The sequence below is a fragment of the Ictidomys tridecemlineatus genome, chromosome 4 (genome assembly GCF_052094955.1).
Source record: "Ictidomys tridecemlineatus isolate mIctTri1 chromosome 4, mIctTri1.hap1, whole genome shotgun sequence".
Classification (NCBI taxonomy): domain Eukaryota; kingdom Metazoa; phylum Chordata; class Mammalia; order Rodentia; family Sciuridae; genus Ictidomys; species Ictidomys tridecemlineatus.
The window spans coordinates 48,627,046-48,652,949 of NC_135480.1; the positions used below are offsets into that span (position 1 = coordinate 48,627,046).

A 25,904-nucleotide genomic window follows, 5' to 3' on the forward strand; every position below is an offset into this window, starting at 1 on the left:
GGGGAAAGGCACACTCATACATTGCTGGTAGGACTGCAAATTGATGTAGCCAAATGGAAAGCAGTATGGAGATTCCTTGGAAAACTGGGAATGGAACTACCATTTGACCCAGCTATCCTACTCCCCAGTCTATACCTAAAGGACTTAAAAACAGTGTATTAAAGGGACACAAACACATCTATATTTATAGCAGCACAATTTACAACAGCTAAATTGCGGAACCAACATAGATGCCCTCCAGTTGATGAATGGATAAAGAAACTGTGGTATATATACACAATGGAATATTACTCAGCATTAAAAGAGAATAAAATCGTGACATTTGCAGATAAAGGGAGTTAGAAGAGTACAATGCTAAGTGAAGTTAGCCAATCCCAAAAACCAAATGCTGAATGTTTTCCAATATAAGGATGCTGATTCATAATGGGGGTTGCAGGGGAGCATGGGAGGATTAAACAACTCTACATAGAGCCAAGGGGAGGGACGGAAGGGGAGGTGGAATCGGGGTAGTAAAGACAGTTAAATGAGATGGACATCATTACCCTAAGTACATGTATGAAGACATGAATGGTGTGACTCTACTTTGTATACAACTAGAGATATGAAAAATTGTGCTTTATATGTATAATGAATTGTAATGCATTCTGCTGTCATAAATAACAAATTAGAATTTAAAAAGGATTTGGAAGAGAACATTTAACATGATTTTAACTTGTGAAACAAAGTGAATTTTTAAATTTGTAAAACAAATATTTAATCAATGCTTATTAAATAAAGTTTGTCAACTGTGAAGTTTCTAACTTGGGGCACTTGCATTATGTGTTTTATTAACATGTCTAGGTGAGAAACACATTATTGGTTTTGGCTTTTATATTTATCTTGGCAAAGTCTTTTTTTTTTTTTTTGTACAGGGGCTGTGGATTGATTCCAGGCATGCTTAACCACTGAGCCACATCTCCAGCCCTTTTAAAAAATATCTTAGAGACAGAGTCTCATTGAGTTGCTTAGGGCCTGCTAAATTGCTGAAGCTGGATTTGCTATCCTCCTGCCTCAGCCTCCTAAACCACTGGGATTACAGGACTGCACCACCAAACCTGGCTGGCAAAGTTGCCTTAATTTTGAAGTCTTACATGTGAGCAATAAGTTTAATAATCCAGAGACTGAAAAAAGGACAAACCCCATCTTTCAGGATGAAACAGTTACCTTATAAAGTAGGGCCTGCCCTCTAGGAGAGCTCCCAAATCAAATAGAAGAGGCATTTTCAATCTAATGGGGTACATTAGAAAACCTCCTGTTTTCAAATTTTTCATCCAAAAAAAAAAACCTTTTAAAATTATTTTCAGTTCCTCAAGGAAGATTCTATTTTCCAACACTTCAACTGCCACCTGCAGTAGTAGTAAGAGGTTCCCACGGCACGGTGCTCTAGAACACAGCTTTATGAACCTTCAAAAATCCTTTGTCTACACAAGGAGGTGAGCAGCCTCTGGAGAAGCCCATTCTCTCTGTAAACTCAAAGTTAACTGATCTAAAATGAGAATGCCAATGTAGCATTATCATGAGAAAACTAAGCAAGCTGGAAGTCTGTGGTTCAACTGCAGATAGGCCTTACATTCCTAGTTTGCAAGGTCCTTAGAGAAAGGTTGAGTCAAAACCTGGTAAGCACTTACCAAGAAGAACACCAAAAACATAAAGATGACTCAGACAATTTTAAGCACTATGGCAACTTAGCCATATTCTTGAGCCAAAAATTCTATCTCAAGTTAAAACTCCACAATGAGTGGGACCTGACCTATAATTGGAGAAAAGGCACATTCTAACAAGTTGGCTATTTTTTCTAGATTCTAAGCCTTCATCTGTAATTTAAAACAAAACCTTTCCTTTATTTTAAAACAGGCCCATTGCAGAAAACATAAAGGATTAATGATCTAAAAACTAATTCCCCTCTATTTCCAACACATAGCACTAACATCTTATTTTGGAATTACTCCAGTCAGTCCAGACCTTTATGTATGCCTGTTTTGCATCATGTTGGTTTTACCTTCAAAGTCATACTTTCCTATCTCCCCAAATCCCAGGAATGAACTCTATTTGGAACCTGCTGGTATCTCATGAGGATTGACTCTATAGACCAGTGGTTTTCCAACTTTACTGTGCATCAAGAATCCCCTGGTGAACTTGTTAAAACAGATTGCTGGGCCCTACCCCCAAGTTCTGAATCAGTAGGTGGGGTCCAAAATTTGCATTTTGGAGTTCCCAGGACATGCCTATGCAGACTGCTGGTCTGAAGACAGCAATTTTAAGACACTGAAAACTGAAAAACAAAGACTTATTTAAACATTGGTGTGGTTTATACTCACAGAAAAACACTAACACTGTATGTACTAGTGCTTTTCTCATAAACTGATTTCACTTAGAAATGATTATGTAATAGAATAAGTCAGTTCATGAAACACACAAAATCTATTCATATTTAATTTGACTGTGCTTTGGGCTAAGAAAGCATTTTAGTGTTTGAATTTTTGACTCCCCTTCCACAACAGTGAATTCTGAGAATGCAAAGACCTTCAATTGGCTCCCAATTACCACCCCAGCCTCATCCTTCCTTAGTCACTTAAAAGCACTAAAAAGGATTCCCTGTCCCACACACTTCTCAGGCTCTGTACATATTCTTCCTTATCTCTGGATACTTCCAGATGACAACATTCCAATGGCCTGACTCAAAACACAACTCAATTGTCCTATTACTTATATGAGCTGTTCTCCGAAATAAACAGTAAATCATTCCTTTGTGCTATTAAGTTTATCCATCATTGTGTGTGTGTGTGTATAAATTATCTGTTCATATCAAATAAAAAGAAATTCTAAAGTAAAGGTACTATATATATATTCTCTGTCCATTGAGAAGCTTACAGTTTGGTGATAAAGGTAATTGAAATATAAAACATAATGCCTAAATCATAATAGGTATTCAATATTTGTTGAAAAAACGAAAGCTAAGTTTTACCAAAAAAAAAAAAGTACAACATGTCAAAGAACTTCTCTAAATAGTCCAGAAATATTTGTATTCCTATAGTGATAAGTCCCAGGATTCCCATGGGTTCCAAAATCTTTAGACGCTCAAGTTCCTCATATAAAATGACATAGTATTTGAACCTAATCTTCCCACGTTGGTCGGCATACTGTAAATTACTAATAGTACCTAAGACAATGTAAGTACTATGTAAATACAGTCACAACTCACATTTCAATCAATGACTACATGTATGGCAAATGCATAACAATGCATATCCCATAGTTATACTATATTGTTTAGGCAGTAATGACAAAGAAAAGTTCTGTATCTATTTAGTACAGATGAAATTTTTTTAAAAAAAGATTCTCAAACTGGTTGGTTAATCTGTGGATGCAGGTATCAAAGACCAACTATAGCTGTACTGAACAATAGTATAGGTTGAAGCTAGACAAATAGAGTCTTGGCTCTGCTACTAGAAGGGTAATGTGGGCAAATGTTTAAAGTCATATGCCTTAGCTATTACATTTATAAAACATGAGTAAGAGAGATGCCTTCAACAGAGGGCTGTTGTAAGGTATAAATGAGTTAATATTTACAGAGTTAAATGCTTAGAGTACTCACTATCACAGTAAACACTAAACAAATATTAGCTAGTTTTACAATGTAAAAGGTGCAAGGCTGGTGGTTCTGCCCTCGAGAAAGTGAGGACCAGGTTAAGAACCTGTGTGGAAAAAAAAGCAGATTAGGCATTAAAAGTCAAACAATTAATTACTGATAAAAGAAATATACAATCTTCTTACATGACTATTTTAAAATAAAACTACACTCAACTATGTTTCCATTCAGAAGTGTTAAAAGTTAAAAAAAAAAAAAAAGAAGGCTATAATACTAGGTTGGGTCATATGAAATTACCCTCACAGGTCAAAGACATATTACCATTTTTATATGGTTCAACCTAGCACTTTTCTAGTTTCATGATGCTCTACAAATTTTTGCAAGAGAAAATGAGAATTATATTTCCCACTCAACAACAGAAAATAAAGTCCTCCAAAGCATCTTTGGAGGATATCTAATTCAACTTCATGGAGCTTTAACAGGAAAAGATTTAGTATTTTGAAGAAAATAACTAGGAATAATTATATAGATTAATGAATTTGAAAAAAATTTAAATAACTCTCTTCCCTTTGTATAAAATTACAAGTCTTAGAGATAGTCTATGATCACTAGCTAAACACATAACAATTATAGCCTTATTCCTCTGAGTTATGGCCCACACTGAAGACATTAAACTCACACAACTTTCAGTTTTTCTAAGTAAATGCTTTTTGTCATCAACTTGCAAAAGAGCACATCAAAGTTAATGTTACTCAAGTTTTTCTTTAATTAAAAAAAAATCAAAGGAATTATTTGACAATTTTGCACAATGGTACTCAATTGACAAAAAGATGATTTGTTTAGGAATCTTAGGGGTAGCAGAGATGCTAAGACAAATTCATTCTATCACTGGAAAATTGCTTCAAGACAAAAATATTAATTAAAAAATATTTCATATATCTTCTATCACATGATGTTAATTTAAACTCATTTATGGATCAAATTTCACAGTATGTGTTCCTTTCTCTTGCAAAGAGAAAGTTTTCCTCAAAGCAGAGCAAATTAATGAGAATGGTTTCAAGTCATGGTTGGGAGAGCCTACAAGCACATGCTTAGAAGGCCAATGTACATTCAGCTGTACCTCAGCCTGATATACTCTCCCTTCTCACCCCGAAAAGGTTCAATCTATATCACTAATGAGTAATTCCTTATATGGAGTCAGATAAATTACTAATGTACCCAAACTAACAGGATATCATCCAATATGAAAGAAAGTAGCTGGATCTAATGACACCCTGGTGGTCTCCTGGTTCTGTTTTTAGAAAAACAACCTCATTCTAGCTAATACACAAAAATAATACTTTAACAAAAAAGCATTCACTTGGCATATATTATTTCCCTAAAATACTGTGTGAGCAACTCAGATTTAAATAATATTGGGATGTAAGAATTAATAAGGACACCTAAAGAAGACAAGGGGTGTAAGAACTGCTTCCTGTAATCCTAACCACATTATCTCATATAATTTTCAGAACATAAAAATACAATAAAAACTATAATGGAAATAGAGGGATTCATTTATTACTTTTTTGGTTTACAAACAAAGGCACCCAATAATGCTTCTATTTACTGCTTATAAAAGATTATCTGTTTACAATTAAAACAAAAATACAAACCAAAAAATCCTGAATCAGTTCCTGCAGACAAACAAACAAAGGGGAGAAGTGAGGTTTCCCCCCCCCTTCCAAGCTTTATTATACAAATACATGGAATCTTCATTCTATGCCATCCTTAGGTCAAAGAACAACATATTGCCATGTTTCTCTGCACTGAGCTGTAGGACATATAGTGTTGCTAGATCAAATTTAAATAAACTCTTAATGACATCACAATTTAACACACATGTCCCAATTAAGAGTGAAAAATGGGAAATATCTAAAATGTTTTAGAATACAGTTTTATCAAATGAACTAAATGAAATGAATCTATTTTATAAACTGTCTTATTAAATGAGTTTGTGAGAAACACACACAGAACTAAAAACATTGTCTATGAAACGATACAGAGAACAGTTTTCCAAAATCTTTGAATCTGACTTAAATCCAAAATCTAGTTGGTGAGGATTAACAATCTACACTCTTTATACTAATTTTAGAATTTTAAGTCCTAGGATGACATACTTAATTTACCCATTACCCTTCTTTTGACACAATTCTAAACACAAAATTAATACAGTGGCCTCAGCACCCTCCCAATTCGTATTTAACTTAAATTATAAGAACAGTAAAACAGGTCAGAAGACAAAATACTCCCAAAGCACTTCACAGGCCTGCCCAAGTTGCACCTGATCCTCTTGTTAGACATAAAGAAAATTCATCTGATTCTAGGTATGTCTGGCAGAATTACAAAACTCATACAAATGTTAGCATGTTTTCAACATGTTATGGAAATATATTTGGAGAGATGAAGTACTTAATGTAAATATATGGGCCACCTTAAATCCAAGGCATCATTATTTATTCCATTTTCACACTGTCATGGTCTCTCACACCTTATACAAGGTATGGTCCTTGACCAAAGACTTAAGTATCATTCCAAAGAATATATAGCTATTTACATACATATTTCTTTTAAAATAATGTTTAAAAGTTTTTCTACAGAAAATCTGGCTTCAACATGGAAGCATTTTTCTTTTTCAAGATTATACACCTGCATGGAAGAAGGTGATTTCTTTTACATTTAGTTTTTCCACAATATCAAAATAAACTTTTTATACGTTGCATTTAAATTGACAAAGAAAATTGAGAAGTTACATGTAACTTTGTACTGAACTGAACCCTTTAAACATATTCACGATACACTGCTGATGATTTAAATATAATACAACTTGATCAGCTTAATTAGAACCGTGTAATGCTGAACAATCTGTTAAACCAAATATATGTTAAAATAGTAAACTACTATTGCAATTTAAAGGGAATTATAATGTATCATTAAAATATACATCAATTTTCTTGCTATTACTTGTTTCTATAATGCATTTCTTTCTAAAGCTAAAACCACATGCAGAAAAAATAAATGATATCTTCAAACTCATTCAACAGTTTGCTACTTTATATGGTATGTAAATAAAGTCCTTTATTTAATTTTATACACATTTTGTATTATTTTCTTTAAGGAATTCAGCTTTCAAGGTCAAAATTAATATGTGTTTACTTACACACAAGGACATTTTCTTGATGTTATTACTAGCTGCAAATACATTCTTCCATAATAATGCACTTTCAGATCTCATTTGAAAAGCAGTACAAGCCTTTTAAAAGTCCTATGATATAATGTATAAAGGAAGGAGAGCCCAAGTATGGTGAATCCTTCCCTACACCCATCTCTAATAAAGTCCTAAAAAATCCTCTTGCCTCAATATATAAACCCAATCTCACAGGATTGATTTTTATTTGACTGAAATGTGGACAAGAAAAAAGTACTCCTATTCTTTTTGATACAGTTTCAATGAATTTGTTTTTGTTGTCCTTTAAAAACACACAGCATATATTGATATGGATTTTCAAACCCATTTAGATCCAGTGGGTTTTTAGAATAATATATAGCCTTCTCATTATAAAGCAACTGATTACTTATAGAAAAATGATATGCACTGGACATTTAATCAGAAAAAGAAAACTGGAACACGTTTTCATGTTTGATATCACTCAATAACTTATAGGATGAAGTGAAAATAGTTTGGTTATAGTCTTAACAAAACTCAAATCCACTTCAATTGATGAAAAAAAAAATTGAACATTAAAGAATCAGACATCTACCAACTTAGCTAGTATTCCTATCCAAATAAATGCTACCCATTGCACTAAATAGTAGAAATTATGTTAAGGCATATTTTAATTAATATGTCCCAAAAATTGCACAGTTATACTGGTCAGGGTTCCTATTTCCTACTCTTGCCCTCACCCTATCCCTTTCTTTCCAGGGATCAAAACGTTTAGTCATGGTTTTGGTGGCTATTATAGATTTGAGCTGGCATACCACAGTGTGTTCACTAGGTTTTATGAACATAAACATTAAATGTTACATAAAATGTACCATATTTTACTCCACACTCCAATCTAAGATGGTTTAATGTTTGACAAAAAGTGAGATGACTTTAAGTACATTTTACATTTTGTGCATTTTTAGACCACCATATGCATAGATGTTCTAAAGCTAAATTCTTGGTCTTCAGTATCTCATAGTGCTGGATGCTCGAAAGTATGACAGAAACTTGTAACACAGGCTAACTACAAAGTACCAGATGTTTCTTGCCATTTGTGATCTTGCAATAAAAATGCGCCAGATCAGGATCACAAGGATAGTATTGAAACCATAACGTATGTTCCGTAACCTGAAAAGCAAATGGAGAGATATGCTAGACAATATTTTCTACAGTAAAACAGAGCACCCCTGGGCTCAATCTGCAGTACTCATCCCACTACACACACACACACACACACACACACACACACACACACACACACACACACAGAGAGTAGACATCCTCAAGTTAGAAAGTGGAATTCAAACTAACCTATTAATAACCTGCACAGTAATACATCAAAGTACTACCTCAATCAAATAGGAATACAGCAAAGAGTTTTCATAATAGTGTATTTAGAATATAAACTTATTCAATGAATATTACCGAGCATCCCTGTGTGCCCAGTATTGTCCTAGGCATGAATAATATATCTGTAGGTAAAACAGATACATGCCTTGAACTTCTGGAGCTTCCTAACTGATCTAAAAAGGTTTGTTCATTATATACATTATAGTACAGACAAAATACAATAAGCATTTTTTACATTTTTAGTTGCTTTCAAGTTTTAAGGCAAGTAAACTTACTCCTTCATTCAAAGCTGACAATCACAGTCAATGATCAACTGACAAGTTCATATCCAAGAGTAACATATGGCATTAACTCTAAAAAGGATGATCTTCCTATTCTCAAATACCAGTCATATTACCTTGCTCATGTTTCAAAACATTTCTGATGGTTTCTAATGGTGTTTGAAAGGAATACAAACCTTTAGGTATGTGTTCATGTTACATAAAATTTCATTACTTATCTATTACAAGATAGAACTGCAATATGGGAACAACAGCGCAGAGAAAAGAGCTTTGAATAAGAAGTTAAAGATCAATATTGCAGTTTGCTTTGCTATAAAAAGTTTCCTAAGTCTCAAGTTTTCTCATCCACACAACTAGCTGCCCTGCAAAAAACCGCATAGAGTTATGAGGCATCAAAAGTACAGTAATGTCAAAGTCTTGAAAATATTACCAAGATAACAAAAAAGACACTACAAACAAAAGAAATGATCATTAAAATTATCTGCATCTCTGAATGGTGAATTACCAGTGATTTTGATTCTTCTGTTTTTTGAGTTTATTTTTAATCAGCATGTATACTTTTATAAAGAGACTAAGAAAATTATAACTATTTTACAAAGATAAAATTCTGTGCTGAATGATGTATTGCTATATCTCTTATAAAGATTATTTGAGAAGGGTTAAAAAAATCTTTAAATATTTAATATCCAAATATTAATCTTTAAATATTTAATAAAATTATATTTTTATTTTCTGCTAATATCTTTACTTCTTCAATAGAACATAAAAGACAGTGGTGATTTCTTTTAAAAACTAAATTTCACCCCAACTTCATACTAAGGAATATATACATTGAGGAAGATAATAGTTTTCAATGGTTTTATGCCAAATCAACTACCATTAGTTCCAACCCAAAGGTAAGTACTTTTCCTAAATATAATAGATTTTTAATGTATTTTAGATATACCAATTTACCAAAACAGTTGTGTAATAATATTTCATAAGGAGAACAAGATGCAATCAAACCATTGTAAAACTTACTTGTTCAAATGTTTTCTAGCTGCAGGAAGACCAGACATTTCTTCATTCAATACATATTTCTTAGTTCCCATGCAATAGTTTTCTATATATTCTGCCCAATGTAATTGCCGTACATCAATATTGAAGGTCTACATTAACAACAACAAAAAGTTAAATATTTTCCTAAGGAATTTTTCTACAACTTGTCAAATTCACTTTTTCTAAAAGGCAATCCCGAATAACAAGGTAACAAAATATTATAACGTAGTATTAATTTTTTCTATTGTCTAAGTATATTTCTTTATATTCCTATTTTATTTCTAGTTCTTTTATATCTGCATCCTCTCTTTTCTTCCTATAGTTCCTTGTGTACCACACAGATTAATTTTCCTAGAGAATACTTTTGACTTTAGGAGGGAAAAAAACAAAACATGTTACAAAAGCTGGCTTAGAACTATAGATAACAGTTACGAGACCATTTGATGAAAAGGATAGATAAATCCAGAAAAATAATCTTTACAGAAATACTATTTCTTAGCAAAATAAGAGAGTTGTCTATTGCTCAGTTCTCCTAGCATTCAGTGGAATAATTTCTTTGGAGTGACAAGGAGATTATTCACTTTACACCATCACTTACCTAAAAATGGGTAAGTTGGGGAGGGGCATTTGAAATGCTATTATAAATTAATTAGTAAAATATGAAAATACAGAGACACTGCACTAAGATGGGAGACTTAACAAAGGAGATGGGTATAAAGATGGGTATGGGCGTGGGTGTGAGATTGTCCCACAGGAAGAAAGAAAAAAAAATGGAACAGAAGTAAGACAAATGATGAAACATTTAAAACACATCTACCATATATATCTATATATCTAGGCACCAGAACATAAATGAAAAAAGGCCAGATAGATGACTACTGGATAACTTCTCACCAAAACCAATGGAAGTCAAAGACTGTGAGATGTTTTCCAAGTATAAAAGAAAGATATTGCTAACATAAAATCCTACACCTGTGGAAATATCCTTGAAAAAACAAAGGTGAAATAAAGATGTTTCCTGAAGAATAAAAACTGTAACAATATGACATGAGTAGAATACCCACAGTGAAGTAACTACACTAAAGAGGATTATTCAGGGCAGAAGAATTCCAGATTGAGTCTACAAAGTCTGGAGATAGAAGAAATGAAGATCAATAAAAGGATCTTCATTTCATTTCAATTAATTTCATTTAATTAATTTCAATTATGCTGGTAAATCATATAAATAGTTACTGCATAGACTGTGCTACTGTTTGAATATGTCCCTCTAAAAGCACATGGTAGAAATTTAATCCCCAATGCAATAGTGTTGGCAGGTGGGGCTTAGTACAAGGTGATTAAATTATGAAGGTCCTACCCTCACAAACAGATTAATACTGATGATAAAAGGACTTGAGACCGAAAATTTGAATGCTTGCCCTCTCTTTCTCCTTCCATCATTGGTGAAGTAGGTCTTCACCAGATACTAAGCCCCTTGATCTCAAGAATTCCCAGCCTTTAGAACTATAAACAAACTTCTGTTTATGATAAATTACCCTCCTCTGGTATTCTTCTAGAGCAGCACAGACAGACTGTAACAAAAATAACCTGTGAGGCTTAACATAAAATTAAGTTATGTAATAACAATAGCAGAAAGGCATTGGTTATTATCAGAGAAAATGTAAATTTTACACTAGCTCTTGCTAAACTAAGAAAAGATATTATAATCTCTAGAGTAACCTACTAAAACAATTGAAAAAGAATGTATTCTATGAAACTTAGATGGGAAAACAAGAAATAGTGGAGAAAAATCACCTAAAAAAAGCAACAAGGAAAAAAAGAACTTAGAACGAGTAGGACGCATAAAATGCACTGAAATATTTAAATAGAAAATTATCAGGAATTATGTTTTGGACTAAGTTCTCCAAAAAAGTGTCAAAAAGAGACTGGAGGGCTGGGGTTGTGGCTCAGTGGTAGAACGCTTGTCCAGCATGTGTGAGGCCCTGGGTTCAATGCTTAGCATAAATAAAAAAAATAAAGGTCAACTGATAACTAAAAAATATAGATATATAAAAATATGAGGCTGGGAAAAAAATCAAAAAACTCTAACTATAAGCTACTTATTAAAAAAAAAACTTTTAAAAGAGAAGGATAAAAACTGGTTGAACATGAAAGAATAAAGAAAGACATGCCATACATTTCTACCAGTAATGTATGAGGATGTCCATTTGCCTAGAGCCTCTTCAGACTATGCTGTCAAAGTCTGTATTTTTTGTAAATCTGCTAAGTAATAAATAAAAACTTAGTTTAGTTTTAATTTAATTTCCTCTATTGAGTGTAACGCTATCTTTTCAAATGGTTAACACTCATCTTCTGTAATTGTTTTTCTCTAGCCCATTTTCAATGTGATTATTGGCTCCCTCCGCCCACTATTTCTACATAAGCATTTTTTATGTAGTAGAAAATGTATACTAAAATCATAGAGATACCACTATACATTAAAGTAGTATGGGATTGACAGGAGTTATACATTGGCACTTAAAATGGCTTTATCTACTAAATTGAATATACAAATGCCTTATGACCCACCACATATGACCTAGCGTATACACACACTTTAAACAAATGTGTGCTTATGTTAATAACCCAAACTGAAAATAAATGTCTATCAAAAGAAGCATGAAAAAAATACTGAATGACAGATACCATTTGTGTAAAGTCAAAAAATGGGTAAAACTAACATTTAGTATTAGGATTCAAGACAATTATTACCTTTTGGAAAAGAGAGAAGGTAATAACTGAGTTCGCTAGAACCTAATCAGGTACTTCTCAGTGGCCCTGGCTTGTTAATGCTGCCAAGCTAGTTAGTGCCGATAGATACTAGGCTAGTGCAAACTTTATTTGCAAAGGCAAATAATTCTTATTAGACACTGCAGGTGCAATCTATACCTCAAAAAATTCCAAAATAAATTCAAGAAATATGAATTTATAGAAAAACATATAACAATAAAAAACAAAGAAACATGGTGCCATCAGTGAGACTCAGCTCAAACAACAGTAGCAGAATAGATACTATCCATCCTTTAGGTTTGAATTATCAGGTAGAAAAATTTTAAAAAATTATTTTTAACATGTTCCAAGAAAAAAAAATACTATAAGCTATTTAAGAAATATCTGTGAGATTAAAAAGTACGATGAACTTGTTAAAAATGGAAATATAAGAACTAAAACCCCAAATTCAAATAGATGGTTTAAACTCAGCTGTGACTGCCATAGAATTTAAGTAAATAATTTAGATTTCAGCCCAGAAAAAAATGTGAAATACACTTAAAGATCTGAAGGCAGAATGACCTAACATATAATAGGAACTATGGAAAAAGATAAGAGAATGGTGGTATTTGAATTCATATTTCAAGAAATTGCTGCTATGTGTTTTACCAACATTGCTAAAAGATACCATCTTCAGATTCAGGAAGCCCAACTAAAGCAACCAGACACATTCATAGAGAAACTGCAGAACATCAAATATAAAAGGAAAAGCTGAACATGAGCCAGAAATGACAGCTCTCTTATAAAGGAAGAGCAAATTTCTGACTTTTCAATAGCAACAATATTTTTTTAATATTTATTTATTTTTTTAGTTTTTTGGCGGAATCAACATCTTTGGTTGTATGTGGTGCTGAGGATCGAACCTGGGCCGCATGCATTCCAAGCGAGCGTGCTACCGCTTGAGCCACATCCCCAGCCCAAGAGCAACAATATTGACAGAATATAAAGAGTAAGTTACCTTTAATGTGCGCCAAGGTCATGTTATAAAACCTAATAGTGAGCTAAGAGTTCAATACTAACAATCCCCTAACTAAACTATATTCTGGTATTCTAGATATACTTCAGGCAGAAAGAAAATATTTGAGAAAAACATTGATAAACATAGTTAAAGCTAAAACTAAATGAACTAAACATTTTCTAATTGTGGAGCTTACCTAGAGAACTAAAGTAATGTACAAACGTATACATGGTTTGCAGGTGCTAACCACAATAAAAGCATTTTAAGTTTGTATAATGTTGTGGAAAATATCTATTTCTCAGGTTGCTTAATAGTTTTCTGTTATGCTACATACTTATAAAACAGAAAACACTTGCCTTTTTATCTTCTGGGTTTAGTTGATTCATTAACATATTGACATTGTCAGTATTCCACACCCAAGAATTACTTGTGAAATATTCGAGGAACACCATAGCTTTGTGAAGACGAGTTATTGTTTTCATCATCCTGTATTACAAGAAAAATTGACAGATTCATATACTGCCTAGATTAGGAAAAATCCCATTACCACCCAGGGAACCAGTTTCCCCAATATATTAACATTAAAGTATAATTTTAATATGTAATTCAACAAGTGTATCAAACCAGCAGGGAATAAGAACATTTCTGCATCTTGGAAATACATTTTGCAAATCCAAAATGAAAAAAATTTTCTTTGGAAGTAGCAACAAATAAATTTAGCATTGCTTAAATAGAATTCTGCTGATATACATAATTATTTCTTAATGGCTGTGCAGTACACCTTTAAGGTCAAATTTTCTATATAAAATATTAAAGCAAATAAATGGATCCAATCAATTTCCTCTTGCTTTTTTTTCTTAAACTACACTTTTCAGATGCATTTCCTAAGATTCCCTATGAATTTATAATATACTGTTATGATTCCAACTCTTTAGTATCACTGAGGCAAAGTATGCAGAAATATTCACACAAAAACTTCCGATTTAATACTGACTGGGCTCCAATCTTGATCAGCTGAATGTGCTGTGAAATCAATGACTCATGCTGAAACTTTCTGAAATAGATGAATATATCATCTCCCCATGACCCCAACAACGCCCCTTTGCATAAAAATAAGGGAGTATAAACCTTTTTGTTTCTTTAAAAAGGACAAAGGTCTTAATCATTGTATCTGTTATTTATTATTGCTCACTGTTAGTCATTGATATCATAACACTAATCTGAGCAGTAACAACTATAAAACAATAATTACCCATGTTAAGTAACAAAAAGGAAGAAAGAACTTTTTGAAATAAAATAACACCAAAAAATCCCAACTTCTGAAGACAGAAAATAAATTTATTGAGAAATAATTTACTGAAAAATACTTTGAAAGAAGTCCATTTATGTTCCCAGAATAAGGATTAGCATTATATGTAGTTTAGAAAGTCCCCAAATTAGAGCTTTAGAAACTAGGGATATGGAAGAAAACTGCAATATCAGAAATGGGGAAGAAAATCAAAACAGTATCACTATCTAAGTAATCTTGGTAACATATTCAATACATTTAGAAAGAAACCTTGAATCCAGAATACTGGAAAATGAGGCAATATGGACCATGTAAAGAAAAACTATTTCATCCAATAACGTAATTATAAAATAACACATCTGTTAAAAACCAAAAAAATAAAACATCAAAAGCTGTATTTGGACAGAAATAGTTCACATAGATAGAAAGTATTTGGGGTGGAGACAAAAGACATATTGCTTTTAGAAGAGGTTAGGCAATTAAATATATATATATATATATAAAAAACTAATTCAATACTATCACAGCCAGTATAGTAAACTTGAATCTACACACACACACACACACACACACAGTTAACATATTTTTCCAACATATATTTTATTAAAAAGTTTTTCTTCCTTACTTCTTTTTCAGTGATAATTCTCACCTATTCTTATCTTCAGATTCATTCAAATGAATGAAGTGCCCTAAAAAATCAATCCAGGATTCAACTACTCCAACAATAATTGCAGGGAAAAAAAGGTGGGGGAGATATATAAGTGAAAATTTATAAAATATTTATCAGGCAATAAAATTGGATTGAATACTGGATTGAATACTATGGAGGATTAAAGAAAAATAAACAAACCCCTTAAAACTACAATATTACTCTTTGATTAAACAAATAACAGAGCAAATAAAATGTTTGTGGTGAGAGTGATGAACATTCTAATATTTATTCAAATAGCAATCTTCAAAATATAGTCAATCACAGTCTTGTAAAGTAGTGTAAAATCTTAATGATATCTAATCTAGCACTTGTCAACCTTGGCTATAATAATGAGTCAGATAATTCTCTGCTTGTGGCAGGTCACAGTTCTGTGTTCTATAAAATGCTTGGCAGCATCCATGGCTCTACCACTAGATGCCAGCAGCACGCCCCCCCCCTCATTGTGATAACTAAAAATAGCTCTAAATATTCTCAAATGTCCCCAGTTGAGAATCACACAGATGAAAAAAATCAGATTCAGAGAAGTTATGCTACATAGAGTTAAGCTAAATAACCAAAAGCCATGAAGCCATTTGTTCTAGATGCTGTTTTTAACACTAAGGAAATGTTAAAATTTCAAGAGCTAAAATAAATAATTTATACTGCTTCTATATACAATAATGTCATGCATCTTGGTCCCCACATTATAAGAATCCATGATGCATATCTGAGTTAGACTATAATTACATCAAGATAAATAGCAAGTCAGATTTTCATCTGGCTGACACTTAAGTTAACACAAATGAGTAAAATGGATACCATGAGTTTAATGTAGAATCAGGCAAGGTGTAAAGCTCAGTACCTTGGCTAAGTAAATATATGAAGAAATTAAATAATATAAATTTTAAGACTTTAGTACTTAACTTTTATAAAACTGCCTACATAAAAAAACTTTTATGTCCTTTGTTACTTTTATACACATTTTTTATACACATTCCCAGAAGTCAATGATCATTCCTGCTTTAATACTTAGCCTCACATTATTATCTCCCATCCTACCTGCACGTCTATAATATCACGCAGACTATATTCCCCTCAAGAGGGAAGGTAATTTATAACCAACAGAATGAAGTAGAAGTGACACTGTGTGACTCTGGGGCTAGGTCAGAAAAGGTGGTAAGTTTTCTGCCTTGCTCACTGGAATACTCACCCTTGAAGCCTTCAGTCACCATGTATGCTGTCCAACTCCCCCCAAGGCTGCCATGCTGCGAGGAAGCTCAAACTAGTCCATGTGTAGAAACCACATGGAGAGACTCTCAAACTACATGAAGAAAGAAAGATGCCTGGCCACCCCAGGTGCCCTGCACCCTTCCTCCCCTTTACCACTTTCTCCACAGTATACCTGTGTTAGTCCTTATCTGAATGCAATCATTTGAAAGATCCTGAGCTAGAACCTGGCCAAGTCTTTAATTCCTTATCCACAAAAATTATGACAAATAACTTGTTTTAAGACACTAAGTTTGCTGTGATGCATAATACAGCACAGAAGACAGTAACTTAGTACTATTGGGAGTGCGGGGGAAGGGTGCTATTCTAAAAATCTAAATCATGCAATATTGGCTTTATAATCAGGTAGTAGACAAAATTGGTAAGGCTCTTGAGAAGAGTTACTGAAATCTGAAAGGAACAGGAAAGAATATTAGCAGAAGATTTTAAAGAGCTCTGGGGAGACTCTTAGTAAGGGCGTAAAATGAGGAAAATGGGTTCAGGACTGTAGTTTGGAGATAGAGTGCTTGCTTCGCATGTACAAGGCGCTGGTTTCAATCCCTAGCACCAAAAACAAACTGGAAGCTAAAAGAACAACAACAAAAAAAACCCCACAAAATTGTCATCTGTAATAATATGGAAGATAACAGAAACTATACCTAATAAAAATCAATCTGGTCAAGACTTCTTGAAAGAGGACAAAGATGATCTTTACAAATGAACTGTCTGAGGGCTGGGGTTATGGCTTAGTAGTAAAGTGCTCGCCTAGCATGTGCAAGGCTCTGGGTTCGATCCTTAGCACCATAAATAAATAAATAAATAAATAAATAAATAAAAGAAAATATACTTAAAAAAAAAAAAAAACAAAACTATGAACTGTTTGAGGACTGAGGATACAGCTCAGTTGATAGAGAGCTTGCCCTGTATTACAAGGCCTGGGTTCAATCCCCAGCACCACAAACAAACAAACAAACAAAAACTATTTGAATGATACTTGGAGATAATGTACAATACCAGTCAGGAATTCTTTTAAGAAATAGTTTTTGAGCACAGATCACATCCAAGCTAAGAATGTAAGATTCTTTAATACTTTCAAACAATCTAAGATAGCTCAAAGAATCTTTCAGACAAAAGAACTCTAGATCTTAAAGACATGTAGTGCAGAAACTCTGCTGTCTGAAATGTAGGATGTAAGATCTAAAGGTGTTGTCCCATAGCAACTTCCTAAGAGACCCAGATTGAAAAAGGTTTGTCTCAAAGTGATCTCAAAATATAGTTTTGGTCTAATGGAATGAACTGCTTTAAAACAGATACACTGAAAACCCACACAATCTTTAAAACAATCACATTAGTTTATATGTAAAAGGGACAGACAGAATACAAAATGAAGACATCTCTGTATCAAGGATCAGTAAACAAGGGCCTACACACCAAATCCTGACTACTACCTGTGTAAATAACATGCATTTATATAGGTTCATTCATTTATATACTGTCTATGGCTGCTTTTATTCCTTCTATTTATTTATTTTTTATTTTTGGTACCAGGGATTGAATCAGAGGAACTTAAGCACTTGAGAAACATCCCCAGCCCCCCCCCCTTTCTTTATAGGGTCTCACTAAATTACTTAAAGCCTTGCTTAGTTGCTGAGACTGGCTTTGAATTTGCACTCCTCCTGCCCAGCTTCCCAAGCCACTGGGATTACAGGCATGTGCCACGGAGCCTGGCTGCTTTCACTCTTTAACAGCAGAGTTGAGTAGTATCAACATAAACCACATGGCCTACAAAGCCTAAAATAATTATTGCATGGCCGTTTTTAGAAAAGTTTGATCACTTTGAGACAAGGTGTCCCCCAAAAGCTCATGTGAGAGACGATGCAAAAGGTTCAGAGGAGAAATGATTGGGTTGTAAGAGTCTTAACCCCATCAGTGATTTAATACCCTGAGAAGGATTAAGTGAGTGTAACTAAAGTGGTAAGGTGTGCCTGGAGGAAGTGGTTCATTGGGGGTACATATTTGAATCTGGTGATTGGAGTCTCTCTCTGCTTTTTGATCACAATGTGAGCTGCTTCCCTCCACCACATTCTCCCGCCATGATGTCCTGCCTCACCTCAAGCCCTGAGGAATGAAGCTGGCCTTCTATGGCCTAAGACCTCTCAAACTGTGAGCCCTTAAATAAACTTTTCCTCCTCTGTAATTGTGCTGGTCAGGTCTTTTAGCCAGAGCAGAGAAAAAAGCTGATGAAAACAGGAAGTTGCTAGGAAGTTGCTATGTGTCTATCTAACACTTTAGATCTTAATTACTTTCCTCCTAAATCCTGCCTTTCAAACAGCTGTTTCTGTGACACACCTGTGTCACCCCTGCCCAGGATGCTTAACTTTTTAATAGGCAAGAAGAAGGGTAAGTAGACTATTCATTTTCACACATAGATCATTTTTGTAGCAAAAGGATGACTCAAGAGAGCAGAGTCAAGAGACTCCAGGAAGTCCCAGAGTAGAAGTGAACCCTAATTAAGAAACTATCAACAAATTCCTGACTGGAATTCAGAACTGGCTGTGTACTTCCTATTTTCTCTTTGTGAAGAATACTGTCTGAAATCACTATCCAATGCTGCTTCTTCATATGTTGGGTGTGGGTATATGAGTAGCTAGTAACTTACTTGAGTACACAGGTTTTCAGATTAACATTTGAAATACACTTGAGGAGCTATATTTACAATATCACTCCTGAAGAGCCTGATCTGCAACTGTATCAGATTTAAATGACAAAATCTTGGCTTCAAGCTGATGCCACAGGGATCCTGGGGGAAAGTAGCAACTTCATTTTCCATGTGGAAGGAATAAAAATTGTTTTGGCCAAAAGGCTGACTATAGCAACCTGCCCTTTCCAAAAATGACTTCAATTTTTATCTCATTTGTTCATTTACAGCATGATCTTAACCATTCTCTACATCCCTTTACCTTAAATCTAGGAAGATCTAACTCTCTTGTGTCCTGAAAGAATGAGGCAAAAGTGATAATGCATGACTTCCTTAAGTAGAACAGAAAAGGCAATGTAGCTTCCACCTTTCTAACTGAAATACCACCTCCTCAAAGCCTTTAGCTGTCATATATGAATTTAATTCCCCAAAGGCTACCATTAGGCCTTGCAAAGAGCCTACGTGGAGAGATTCTGATACCATAGGAAGGGACCCCTGGTCCCTAGGTGCTCCACTGTTCGCCATTACACTTAGCTTTTTCAGCTCCATCTGATCACAACCACATGAAAGTCCCTAAGCCAACACCAACCAGCTCATTTCCTGCCCAAATTCCCAATTCTGAGAGAAATAATAAGTTGAAAAAAAAGTGAATGTCTAAAAAGTCTCTCAATTTCAGATGATTTCTTATATAGCAACATCATCTGGTAAACTTGAGCTATTCATTCAAGTTTACTAAGCCCTATTTCTCTGTGTGAGGCACTGTGAAATTTTAACCTGTTTTACTTTTTTAAAAACTATTTGTGATTTTCCTGCCATAATCTGTAATAACTTAATTAATATAAAGAAAACATGTACTGCCATCATTAATTTTTGCCTGCTTATTTAGCCATGAAAATATGCTGTCAATGGTAAATACTCCACTTTGCAGATCATTGTAGAAAAACTTGAAAATATTTTCTTAAAGTTGTTCAACACTTCTCACATATGTCCATATGTATGAACATCATATGTCCATATGTATGAACATCATGGACAAGTGAATCCACAGAAAGTCCCTACAATTAATTCAGATTCTGATACAGTTTACACTATAACTAGCAGATACCTCACTTTTATTTCTTGAGCAGCTGATGGAAGTTCTGGAATCAGCATCTTCTTTATACATAATTATTCTCTAAACAAAGGTTCCACTGTAATGCCAATGTAGTTAAAATAAGTAAATATTTTTGTGGTACATTTCACTGTAATTGTGTGGTAATGACAGCAGAACTGAATGTAGGGTTTCAGTAAAAATTAAAAAAAAAAACAGGAGAGAAGAAAGAAAGGCTATTACAACTATGAGGAAAAAAAATTTTCCATTTGCTATTAACTTTTTAAAAAACTATATATCATTCCCAACCTGGAAAATTAGTCAAAAACTGTAATTACCATATTATAAGCTGAATGGACAGCTGAGATATTTCAAGTAATCAGATTTTTAGAATCATCTTACATTTTTTGTATAAAACTATACCATCCATTTAAAGTAAAACATTTTACCCTTAATCTCCTGTGAAAATTCCACCCCTAGGTTTTTAAGGGGGAGAGGAAAGGGCTCAATTTCAGCTTATAATAACAATGACAACCCTGATGTAGGACATTTCCTATTGTTATGGGATTCTGGAGGATCAATGGCCCAATAAAATGAGATGGATAGTTAATGTCCCCAAATCTCTCCCATTTCTAAAAAATGTCCTAGCATCTTGATTGTGATTGTGATTAATCAGGTTAGTAATTCTAAAGGTAAAGCTCATGCTAGCGACTTTTTGTCTCTCCAGCAAGCTTCCACCACCTTACCAATACATAGTGTATTTACTGCTATTCTTCTTACCACGGTTTCTGACCTGTCAACCTGAGTGCAAGATCGAGCAATAATGCAGGTACTGTATGTCTGACACCCTTCCAATAATGAAGCAATAGGTTGTTGGAATAGAACTTAACATTGGGGTGCCTGTATACTCGGTTTAAAGGATTCATCTTGAAGGAATGGTTTAGATAATATCCTGTAGGAAAAATAAGCGTCAAAGCATTTTGAATATTACTTGTTATTCAGAAAAGTACCTAAAGTTAGACCTAGAATTCAACACATAACAATAATTTATCATCCAAATAAGTTAGAGTGACTTACAACACTACCTTTGTTTTTCTGACAAAGCCTTAAATTCAAGAGTCTTCTCATTCACAAAAGGCCATTAAGCCTTATCATAAGCTTAAACAGATACAGAGTTAATATGCATTTTAGTGTAAAGCATGGGTTGTTTAACAGTCAGAGGAACAGATAAGACAGAGCTAGTCACCATTACCTTGGGCTTCTTCCAGTCATCCTGAGGTAGATATCATACAGGAATGCTGGGGCCTTATGGCTTACAGCAATCCAGTAATGATATAAAAGGTGATTGGAGGTTAGATTTACATTGGGCCGTCTGAAGGCCTGTTCGAGAGGATTCCTCTTGAAAGTGGAAATTACATGGTATTCTGAGGAAGAAAAGTTGTGTAACAGCTTTGATAATAACCATGTAATGAAGTTTTGAAAAAAAATGTTTTTACAATGCAATATTTTACCAAAGATGTCAGAGTTCGTTCATTTAAAAAACAAATTTTTCTACTCTCTATAGTAGCTAAGAGAATATGGGTACAGACTTCCAAACTTGAGCGGTTTAAAAACTGCCACTATTTATAAATTTTAATTAGATGAATGAATTTTTGCTAAAATTCACTCTTAAGATCTTTTTAATGTTTTACCTATGTCAGTTTATAATGTCACTTTCTATAGTTCACCTCTCAAGATAGCTTCTTTCTTTCTGTTCCTCTTTCCAGATTCTTATTACTGTACTTACTTAAAAAAAAAAAGGAAAATCATCATCCTTTGCTTATGAATAATTAAGTTGTTCAAATTAACATACATCAAACAAGTTTAAAACGACCTAAAAATAATCTCTGCTGCAATTTTTTTAGGTTACTCAATGTCAACACAATCAACTTGGTATCATCTATGTTAAAGATTTTAATGAAGATGTATATTGAGATATTCATTAAAAAAAAAAGAAAAAAGCCAATGTGATTTTTCACTAAATTTTATAACACAATGGAAGACTATTAAAAAATCCTTATGTAAAATGTTTCAATATTCTCCAAAGAAGAGTACTTAAAAATCATCCTTGATTTTTTTTTCTTATATTTCTTTTTTTCTTATATACACTAACAGTCAATGTTTAAACTTAAATAAAAATGGCAGAGAAAAGCCCTAGGACGAATGCCATGAAAGATATACTTTAAAAATCAAAATTGCTTTGCAGGGGTAAAAAAATTAATCAATGGTAAAATAAGATCCATTACTAAATCAATGCTATAAGTATGTTTTACTTTAAATTTGAAACCATCAACCAACAATTTAAAAATGATTCCATTTCAGTAGGCTTTATATATTATTCCTATTTTAGAACTAGTAACATATCATACACATTATTTGCTGTGGATCTGGGAATTTAAATACATTAATAAATGTTAGTAGAAAATATTCTGGCAAAATGTATCCTAATTCCTACTACATCTTTCATTTATTACTCTGGGGGCCATTTAATACACTAGCTCTTATAAGCAGGAGTGATACTGCCTATGGATCAGCAACATCAAGACTATGGGTACTCAGGAGAGTGAAAAAAAGGACTATTCCCGTACCACAGGTTATCTATAAAGGTTGCTGCAGATGGCAACAGAAAAACAGCAAGGGTCAGACAAGGGTAGGGTGGATGGGAATATACAGCAGGATATTTTTACATTTTGAAACACTACTGAGGATGGACCACAAGGCAGTACTGGTAGATATTACTTCTAAAATGGCAATTAAAATAAGAACAAATTGGTAACTCAATGTCCTTAATGCCTCATGGGTATTCTAACAATTAAAAACTCAGTGAACATTTTAAGTTAAGATATATTCTAACATTCAAAAACACAGATAAAATCATACCAACTTCACCCCAGTGGAAAGGATTAGTGCTGCCTGTCGTGCAATTATACACCATGATGTTTCTTGGCCTGCAAAGACAAAGATGAAAGTAATGAAACATAAAAAGAAGCTGAACAACCTATTTAAATCTTACATGATATTAAAATAGAAATCTATAAGGACAATAAATGAAAAATTATTCTTAAGGATTTTCTTAATGTCTGATGACCAACACTACTTTTATCTTTCCTCTCCCCCCAGAATTATCATTTTCTTTTCTTTTTACATTTTTCTTCCTTTTATTAATGGGAGTATGTTTTCAAAAGAAAAAAAAAAACACTAACAATCTCGGCTCTTCTATCTCCTAATTTTCAGAGACTCAAGTTAGGGAAAAAAAAGTTAAACTTAAGCGTTTCCTATAAATTTTGTTATCTTTTAAAAGAATGCTCACAGATTGAATAAAGCTGCTCTACTGTACCGTGTTTAATATATGTAAACCACTCTCAAATTCCAACTCTTTATACGTTGCAAATTTATATCAAGTTTTCATTTGGATTTAAAAAAAAAAAAAAAAAATCAACCTTGGGAAGGACTCTTTACTTTTTAAAATCCCTAACAAATTTATATATTTTGTAGGTACACAGAAGTATTAACATTGATTTTTCATTACTACTGATGAGTCCACTTGTTATTGCTAGGGATATATCAACACTTACAGTTGACTGTAACATTGCCTATATATTGCTATGGCAATATCAGGACTAAGGGATTAACTAACTTTAGTCAGTAGCTCTGTTTTCCCTTTTAAGTTACTATATATTTAATAAGCAACATTGTCACCTCATATACCTATTAACTCCGGAATACCAGGCTGCTGCAAGACTTGTGTTGACAACTACATCTACAGGAACAAGATCTGCAAGGGCATTGTTGGAGGCACGCATTGTTCGGAGAATTCCTTTCCCTGCCTTTGTTGAAATTAAAAACAAAACCTTAAGATATATAAGCTGAAGTGTATATATATTTTAAAAAATACACAGAATATTAAATAAATCAAAAAGTTTACTTACCGCAATAAAAAGTCCACTTGGTCCATTAAAGTTATCAATCCATCCCTATTGCCAAAAATTAAAGGAAAAAAAAGGAAAGGAGTGCTTAGAAATATTATGAAACTAGAGATGTGTTATTTGAAATCTACAACTCCAAATGTATACAGGTCATTTTCTTTCAAAAATTAAAAAATCTATATTACAATCCAGAATATTGATCCCAGTCCCAAATAGAAGTAGTCTTCTTCTGGATTACAAATGATTAAATAATAATATTTTAAGGGGTCACATACTGTTCCATTAATTCTCTGCAAAGGAAATTTTATAAAGTAGAGTGTATATTGTCAATTATTTTTATTAAAGTAAGCCTAGTTAAGCCTGATTATATGCTATTTACTAATGCAGCATCCTGATTGAGGGAAAATGGCAAGTACTCCCCAAATTTACTGAACAAAACAGAGTAAGAGATTAACAAAGTAATAAAAGACATGCTATTACTTGCTACTAGCACAAATCTAGGTTCTTCCAAAATCAATTTACCTACTGGTTAATATTTCTGCTTTTTCTTATTCCAGGGATTTACAAGTATCAAAATACCTTGTTTTTTTTAACAGCAAGTTCTCATAGAAATTTCTTGTATCTTTCTTAACTTTGTGATCTATATAGAAAGTGAATTCTACTACATCTTGGAAGGCCTGTCTTTTTTTAGTAATAAAAAACAAATGAAATTATGATCTCCTTTAATCAAGATAATACCATAGCTTTTGATTTAATTTTCAACTAGGATTCTTAAAATGTTATCTACATTTCTATATATATCTATATTCATGTTAGAAATCAAAGTACATCTCTTCCTAGGAAAAGGAAACAGTTTTGCCAAAGTAAGCCATGTTCAGTAAATAATACCTATTCTTAAAATCAAACTTCTTTTACACAAATATGACTTAAAATTCTCAATTATAATTATTTATAAAAGATTTCTAACAACTTACTGGAAAAGGTTCTTTCCAACTGGCACCAACAATTGATGGCCTTACAATTGCCACATTTAGCTTTGCTCCTTCTTGTTGTACAACATACTCCGCCAATGCTTTTGTGTATATGTAAGTATTAGGTCTGTCTCCTATCAGTTTTGGTGTGATATCATTTACTAGTCCGTCATCCATCCACCTGGTGAAAAAAAATGCATACAAAAATATTTCCAGGTATTTTAATTTTGAATAAAAAAAAATCACTTAACTCAACTTTGTACATTCAAAAGACAAAGGAAAAGTTTTGGTTTCATTAAAATTCATGTATAGTCCACAATCCTTATATGCAATTTCTATATCCAAAAGGGTCTGAAAACCAAGAGTTCTTTCAAAAATCACATAATAGATAGCAAAAGCTAACAAATATTATTTAATTTAAATAGCTACATAATTCATATGTATTCAACCAGAGGTGTCTGCTACCTGACACCAAACTGAGGTAATTCCATATCACACAGCACATAAATTATACTTCTTTTCTAAAGTCCAAATAAACTCCAACTTTTCAGATTTTACGAATTTTCAATCTATATAAGACCACCTAACAGATTTGTGATTCACTTACAATAAAAAGGTCTAGTGA

At 33.2% G+C, this 25,904-nt stretch overlaps 1 protein-coding gene across 5 annotated transcripts in view; it reads right to left on the reverse strand.

Moving 5' to 3' along the window:
• Nucleotides 1–5,166: 5,166 nt before the first annotated feature.
• Far1 (fatty acyl-CoA reductase 1) overlaps nt 5,167–25,904 on the reverse strand; it is a 57,614-nt gene continuing 36,876 nt past the window's right edge. For 2 of the 5 annotated variants that reach the window (XM_040284713.2, XM_040284715.2), the window contains 8 exons: nt 25,283–25,460; nt 24,312–24,356; nt 24,082–24,209; nt 23,263–23,330; nt 21,596–21,767; nt 13,667–13,796; nt 9,527–9,654; nt 5,167–8,003 (listed from right to left, as the gene is read on the reverse strand). In XM_040284713.2, the coding sequence (XP_040140647.1) occupies nt 7,841–8,003; nt 9,527–9,654; nt 13,667–13,796; nt 21,596–21,767; nt 23,263–23,330; nt 24,082–24,209; nt 24,312–24,356; nt 25,283–25,460 (1,012 nt within the window). In that variant the 3' untranslated portion in view covers nt 5,167–7,840. Of the gene's footprint in view, nt 8,004–9,526; nt 9,655–13,666; nt 13,797–21,123; nt 21,296–21,595; nt 21,768–23,262; nt 23,331–24,081; nt 24,210–24,311; nt 24,357–25,282; nt 25,461–25,904 lie in introns of all 5 variants that reach the window. The other 3 variants (XM_040284714.2, XM_021727334.3, XM_005326780.5) reach the window with 3 other exon arrangements.